The sequence below is a fragment of the Balaenoptera ricei genome, chromosome 1 (assembly GCF_028023285.1).
Source record: "Balaenoptera ricei isolate mBalRic1 chromosome 1, mBalRic1.hap2, whole genome shotgun sequence".
NCBI classification, from domain to species: Eukaryota; Metazoa; Chordata; class Mammalia; order Artiodactyla; family Balaenopteridae; genus Balaenoptera; species Balaenoptera ricei.
Window position 1 is genome coordinate 29,389,097 of NC_082639.1, and position 7,379 is coordinate 29,396,475.

The 7,379-nt window shown below is 52.6% G+C and overlaps 1 protein-coding gene across 1 annotated transcript; it reads right to left on the reverse strand.

The window, feature by feature from the left end:
- Positions 1-454: 454 nt before the first annotated feature.
- Positions 455-6,969, reverse strand: MRPS15 (mitochondrial ribosomal protein S15). The gene is made up of 8 exons (XM_059919205.1): positions 6,742-6,969; positions 6,395-6,439; positions 5,424-5,499; positions 4,547-4,595; positions 3,981-4,065; positions 2,313-2,371; positions 857-1,048; positions 455-604 (listed from the first exon to the last, which is right to left on the reverse strand). Exons 1-8 carry the CDS (start codon positions 6,875-6,877, stop codon positions 467-469), a joined length of 780 nt encoding a protein of 259 aa, XP_059775188.1. The 5' UTR covers positions 6,878-6,969; the 3' UTR covers positions 455-466.
- Between the last annotated feature and the right edge of the window lie 410 nt (positions 6,970-7,379).

The window sequence follows — 7,379 nt, forward strand, 5'->3', positions numbered from 1 at the left end:
CAGCTTACCCGTCAGGCTGTACGTCCAGTTCTGCTGCTCTCTGAATGCAGCATGCACCTGTACACTTCTTTGCCCCTGCACCTGCAATTCCTTCTGCCCGGGATGCCCTCGCTCCCCATTTCTGCCTGGTGAACTTCCACTCATCCTATACGGCCCCATCTAGAAGGCAGTTCCTATGCTGGCCTCCTCACGCAGCAGCCAGCCAGCCACGCTTCCCTGTGCTGCTGTGTCCTCAGTCTTGCCTCCACTGAACGGCCCCTGGAGGACAGGGGGTTGTTTCTGTGAGTGTGTGTGAGGTGTGTTATGAGAATGCGTCCTGTGGCGTGTGAGGGCAGGGACTCTGCCTCAGATACTCCCGGGACCCCAGAGTTGCATGATGGAATGAATTCTTCCTCGTCCTCAGGCCACTAAGAGCCCCACCTTCTCTACTGTTATTCTTTAAGGCAGCAAGACATAATTTTAACATTTATTGGTTTTCTCTGATTGCCTCTGGTCCAGTTTTGGAAGGGCTCTCTGGGTTCTTCTGGCCTTGTTTCCGGGCTGCTGCAGCTGCAGCTTTTAAGGCCCTTTTTTGCTTCTTCAGCTTTTGAGCCTCTTGGAAAACCTGGGGATGAGAGAGGGCAGGAAAAAACTTTGTAACGCTATGCAAAACCTCTGACTTCGAGCACCTGGGGTGGGAAATGACTCCCTCAGATGGTCGCCCTAGCTTTTCTCTATGGGCTTCGTGCCCTGGGAGCCACCTCAAAGCCTCGGGGCCAGCTCCACGCATTGCTCAGGAACAGATGACCCCTCCTTTCTGCTCTCCCCACCACGGTCCTGGAGTGGGGCCAACCAAAGCAGCAGTTTTGACTCGTACCCGAATGCACAGAGCCTTCTTGGTCACCCAGCGGCGGTGGGGTTTTCGGGAGTACAGAGGGGGAAAGGTGTACTCAATCCCCAGCTCCCTGCATGTCTTCTCAAAGACAGCATAGTTGGTCTTGCGGAGGTTTTTGAGCATCTTTTTCCTCTGGTCAATGCTCATCAGCAGATAGCGCTTGTGGGCTTTGTCCTGTACGAGAGTTGGTATTACTTTGAGTATTATGTAAGTAAGTGGTGTGCCACTTCACAGTAACAAAGGATGTTCATTTTACCCTGGCAATGAAACTTCCCCACAATCTTAGGCAAATATTAGTGCAACTCTGAGGTAGGTAGTGTTACTGTTATTCCCATTTTACAGATGGGAAAATAAAGGCTCAAAGATGTTAACTGATTCATCAAAGGTTCTAGAACTGCTAGGTCGGGACCTTGTGTTAGGTCAGGTCTTGAATCCAGGTCTAGTGGTCTGACTCCACATCTCACGCTCTTTCCCCTGTACCACCCACTCAGCCTCTGCACAGCTCAGCAAACTGTCAGCTGGGGTGGAGAGGAGGGAAGGCTTAGGAAAACCCCTGCCCTCAGCCAGGCACTGCTCCCTCAGTGGGGCTGGCATTCCATACTCCAACTCTGATCTCCAAGGAACAGCTCAACTAGCTTCAGGGAACACTGAGGTGCTAGGTGTGGAGCTGGGCCAGTCTGTGTTCACAACCGTGTGTTTATTAAAAATACCAGCAATTGCCTAATTATAGCAGCTCTGTGTCCGACACTGTGCTGAGATCCAGCAGAATGGTTAGGAATGTGGGCCCTGGAGCAAGATCACCAAGTTTCAAGTCCTAGCACATCATTTCCTAGTGGTGTGCCTGTGCCTGGAGGGATAACTTAATTACGCCAGCCTAGCTCATTCTTCTGTACAATGGGATACAAAGACAAGTATAAGGGTTAAATGAACTGATGCATGTAAAGTATTTAGCATGAGGCCTGAATACTTTATACGCGTCATGTTGGCTGCCATTACTTCATACAGTCCTTGCAATCCTGTCGGCGGGTACTAGTATGATCCCCATTTGACAGACAGGAGAATTGAGGCTTGGACATGTAACTTCCCCAGGGCCACACAGCCAGTTAAGTGGCAGTGGCAGAGCTGGGATTTGAACTTGGGGCAATCTGACTCCATGCACGCATTCAACAACTATTTATTGAGCGCCCACTGTGTGCCACACGCTGTGCCCTTGCTCTGAAGTTTGTGTTCTTGACCATTGGTGACACTCAGCACTGCCCTGTAAGGCTCCCATTTCACCCCTGGAGGTGGGAGGGAAGTGCGTTTCCCACCGCAGCTGAGGGGTGGGTGCTCTGCTGCTCTAGCCACCTGGCTTCTCAAGCTGTTTCTCTGGACCCAGAGGCCATCAGTACTCAAGCTCCTCTCCCCCAGCTAGCTGTGAGTGAGGCCCAAGGGTTACCTTTCGATGTTTCTGCATGTGTTCTTCATAACTGTGGATCTTGACAGTCAAGGCAACAACTGAAACCACAAACCACACAGGATGAGAGCTGGGCACAGAGGAAGGAAAAGCCAGACCTTGGTTATGTTTTAAGACCTCAAGGAAGGGCTTCCCTGGTGGCACAGTGGTTGAGAATCCGCCTGCCAATGCAGGGGACACGGGTTCGAGCCCTGGTCCGGGAAGATCCCACATGCCGCGGACCAACTAAGCCCAAGCACCACAACTACTGAGCCTGTCTGCCACAACTACTGAAGCCCGCGTGCCTAGAACCCGTGCTCTGCAACAGAGGGAAGCCACCACAATGAGAAGCCCGCGCACCGCAGTGAAGAGTAGCCCCCACTCACCACAACCAGAGAAAAGCCCACGCGCAGCAACGAAGACCCAACACAGCCAAGAATAAAATAAATAAAATAAAATAAATAAATTTAAAAAAAAAGAAGACCTCAAGGAATAACAATCGCCAAAGCTCTTGTACACCTCTCTATCACTCCCAGAGCACTCTGAACTTCAAGATCTCAAAAGACTTTGGATTATCTTTCCTTTAGAAAGCAAAGCATAAGGAAGGGAAGCTCCTTAATCTTATAAAGGTATCATCCCCAAACCCCAAATCCCAAATTAGCATTCTTTTTTTTTTTTAAGAAATTCACGTTCTTTTATTTATTTATTTATGACTGTGTTGAGTCTTCGTTTCTGTGCGAGGGCTTTCTCTAGTTGCGGCAAGTGGGGACCACTCTTCATCGCGGTGCGTGGGCCTCTCACCATCGCGGCCTCTCTTGTTGCGGAGCACAGGCTCCAGACGCGCAGGCTCAGTAATTGTGGCTCACGGGCCCAGTTGCTCCGTGGCATGTGGGATCTTCCCAGACCAGGGCTCGAACCCGTGTCCCCTGCACTGGCAGGCAGACTCTCAACCACTGCGCCACCAGGGAAGCCCCCAAATTAGCATTCTTAATGGTAAAACTTCAGAGCATTCCTGTTAAATTCAGGAATTAGTCTGGGATGGCTGCTATCATGGTTTATGATTCAATACTGCCCTGGAGGTCCTCACCAATGCAATAATTTAAGATCCCAAAACTGTCAAGGGTCTCCTCCTTGCCTCTTCCCTTCCAGCTGCCATCCTTATCTCTGTGTTTTCATTAATGAGTTTTCCGAATTATCAGCTCCCACTCATCTCCTAAAGCCCCAGAATATCCTTCTCTCAGCTATCCTCCTGTTTAACTCAAACCTATATTGCAAAGGCAAAAGCAGAAGGTGGCCCCAAGGGAGAGGCTGTCACTACAGCAGGCCCTTACCGTACACACACTGAGCTCTGGGAGCACCGTAGAGAGTGCAGTGGCAACGCTGGCCCTGACCCCATGCCCTTTCACACCACCTTAACTGCAGAGTGGAGACAGAGACAAGCTCTGGTTCCTGAGGAGCTTGGCCTGAGCTCATACAGAGGTACGAGGCAGGACCTGGGCGCTGACTACAGCATCATGGATAGAGTCCAGTTTTCACTGTCCTTGGTCCTTCCCGTCTCTCCCTTTACCAAGCCACATCTAATACCCGCGTATCTGCAGGTGAGGGGCCTGGATCAAGTACCAGCTAGCAGACTCCCCTGCACCCCCACTCCCCAAGGGCCCCCCGACCAACTTCGAGCCTCCAGGGAGCCGGTGTCCTTAGGGTTTTCCACGACCTTGTTCATCAACTGCTCTTTCTTGATTTTTAGCTTCTCTTTCTGTTGAAGAGAGAGACCGAGAATCTGTGAGGTCTGCCACCCTGTAAGAACTAGCCCTCATACCTCCAGGGCCAGGGCCACAGTCGTAGCAACTAGGCCACAAGGCTCAGGGCGTGACTTTACTCTGCTCCTCAGGGTATGGTCTCTGGCCAACCACATGGCTGTTCACATCTAGGTGAGCCCAAGGCCAATGCCACTGACAGGAGAATGTTGGATGAATGTCCCCAAACCGTGCTCACTCATTCAGGCATTAGATCTTTATCGAGTACCTACTGTTTGTCAGGTGCTAAGGGTACAATGGGAAACAAGACTGTCCTGGCCTTGGAGGTGCTCAGTCTGGGGGTATTGACAAGTGGATATAGAATGAGAGTGGGATAAGTGCTGTGACTTGAGAAGCATGGGCTGGGAGGTGTTACCAGGGTAGGAGGGAGTCTCAGAGGAGAGGACTGAGAGAGGCCAAGGCTTGGCAAAGGCCACTCACCTGGTTGGCCATTTCCAAAGATAAGATTTTTTTCACGACATCATCAACCCTGTGGAAAAACCACAGCAATGAGAGACAGGTGTCAGCGGGGGTGGTGGGTGGGAAGAAGGAAGGGGAGCAATGCTGTTTTCATTTTAGTTTGAAAAGCAAGGATGAGTGAAAATTCCTTTTACAACATGAGTCTCTCTGGAAGTGGGGTGCCATTTCCCAGGGATTCAAAGTCAGCACGGATCTGATTTGCTGGGCTGAGAACATGGAATGATGTGATAACTACAGAAAATTGGGGCTGTCAGCTCAAGTGTTTCAGGCTTGTCACAGGGAGAGCAAAAAGAGGATTTCCATTTTAGCTGGAATATGGTTCTATCTGTCTTGAGACACTTCAGTTCTACAATCATTGTTTCTTTCTCATGTCACACTGCACAGCGGGAGGGACGGGAGGGGCTGCCCAGCTCCCACTGCACAGGACAGGGGCTGAGCAGAGGATCCTGGTTTTGGTATCTTTCAGCCCTGGATTCAAACTCCAGCTCTGCTCCTTAGGAGCTGTATGACACTGGGCAGTCTGATAATCTACAAAATGGGGACACTATTTCTTCCCTCACAGGATCAAGAGATGAAAGATTTCTACAAACACCCGTGAGGCATGGTGCCTCCTTGGTATCTCATGGTAGAGGGTCTTTACCCAGAGCACAAAAACGGCAAGCAGGTGTGCTCCATCTGCCCCTGCTGCCCACTCATCCTCACCATGCCTGGGCTTCTGGAGTTCTCTGCCCTGTTCCATATTCAAGCTGCAGATATATCAGGCATCTACCTCGAAGGCCCCTCCTTGCCAATCCTCCCAGGGCCCCCTGCCTCATCAAGGAGATTTCTTCCTGCTTACTTCTCAATTCCAGGGATGTCCTGGTAGTCCTTGAGCAGCATAGAAGGGAGAGGGTCATCTTCATGGCTGGGCTGGACTGTCAAGTGGAGGGATGGAAAACACCCAGAGTCAACTCTCACTGCCCATCCTCCCGGACTTGGCTTTTCTCACCAACTTTGTCAGAGACATCCAGGGTCTCAAGCAAGGCACTGGGTAACTCCGGGCTCAGTTTCTCCTCTGCAAATCCTGTGGGCATCTGCCTTGATATTTCATGCTGGGAGTAGGTAGCCTTTCCCAAGACCCTGTACTGTGCCTGCACTTCTCACACACCTGTCTGGCTCTACAGTTATCAGACGTCCCGCTAAGATGGGTGCTCCTGTGGACGGACTGAGGTCGACTCCCTGTGAATCCCCCACGTCTGGTCTGTGGCCCAGCACAGAATAGACACCCAACTAATGCTCGCTGGCTGACTGCATGAATGAAATAAAGGGCTTGAGGAGGGACCCTGAACTTTAAGATGCCTGAATTGTAGACACCAAATAGAGATCACAGGAAACCCTCAGCCTTGGTGTGTGCTTGCAGGTGAGGGAGAGGCATGGGAGAGATCAATTTGCCTTCTCCAGTCAGCCTCCGCTCTGCCACTATGCAAATAGTACTAACTAAATAATACTAAGATTTAGTAAGAGATCTGAACAGCTATGCAGACTGCCTGGGAATGGGAAACCAGACCCTCCCCCTCGGAAGGGCGGACACGAAGCGCTATATCCCACCCTCCACCTTCCCTCCTCTTGCCCTTCATGCAGCCTCCAGGCCCACGGCTTTGTCATAAGGTGGACGTGGGCTTCTTCGCAGGACCTCCGGCCCACCCCTGTCCCCCGCACCCCCCTCTCCCCCAGTGGCTCCACGTAGACATCTCTGTCCCCTTGGCCACCCCAAGCCTTCCAGGCAATCTAATCTCTCTTCCGCCCCAAATCCCACCCAAGAGCCCCTACCTGGTTTCTGGGTGGCATATCCGCGGGCGGCCCGAAGGATGAGACCTATACAAAAAAGAGGGGGCTGAGGACATTCTCCTTCAACAGTCCAGACTCGATTCTCGTCTACGGCCCTCGCGTTACCCTTCTTCCAAGGTCTCGGCCCCTCTGCGAGAACCACAGTCCCATTTCTTCCGCACCCCGAATACCCCATGCCTCTCCCACCGCGCCTTACTTTTTCCCCACTCACCACTCTTTCTCCTGCCGCTACACGCCGCCCCCCTCCCCCCTAACCTCTTCCCGCGTATCCTCTATCTCCGCCGAACCCCACTTCCCTACTTCCGCTGTGCGGCTTCTCAGCTCCTCACCTCCAGGACGTGAGGGAAGGTCCCGCTGGACGGAGAGAAGCTTGGCGCACCCTCCGCCCGGCAGCCCGAGGACTGGGGCCTGGGTCACTGCCTGGGTCCGAATCGAACTCAGCGCCCTCCACGCCACCCTCAGCATGCTGGCTTCTGACCCCCAAGGGACCCGCCCCACGGCCGCCGTCGCCTTCGCGGTACGGCCTTGGTTATACGGGCGCCGCCATGTTGGCTCAGGCTCGACCAATCGAGTGCAGTTGCGAGACCGGAGCAGATGAGGACCGAGATGATGGATTGGCAGGCGGGACTCAGTGATGTCGCGAAGTTGGGTCGAGGGGAGAGGTCTGGTTAGCAGTAGCGCGAGTTTGAGGGAGCTTGGTCGTTGCCTGACATCGTTAGTGGCGTGAGGTGCTGTATAAACTCTAAGATGCCACGTTTTCTTGAGCATGCCTCCCGCCCTTAATCCTACTCCATGTTCCTGACCTTGGGCCCCGATTATCTTGGGGGCTTCCCTGGGGCCTGTCGTGTCTTCTTCCCCCAACCTAGTATTTCCACCCCGTCTCCCTCCAGAGTGCAGGATGGACCCCTGTAAGAACAACTAGGTTTCAGCCCTCTTCTCTGGCAGTGTTGTAGCGTGGTGATTAAGG

Coding starts and splice junctions, on each gene's coding strand:
- MRPS15 (XM_059919205.1), bottom strand. CDS start 6,877: ATGCTGAGGGTGGCGTGGAGGGCGCTGAGTTCGATTCGGACCCAGGCA. Junction 6,440..6,741: donor CCTTCCCTCACGTCCTGGAG/GTGAGGAGCTGA, acceptor TTTTTTGTATAG/GTCTCATCCTTCGGGCCGCC. Junction 2,372..3,980: donor CGGCTCCCTGGAGGCTCGAA/GTTGGTCGGGGG, acceptor TTGTGGTTTCAG/TTGTTGCCTTGACTGTCAAG.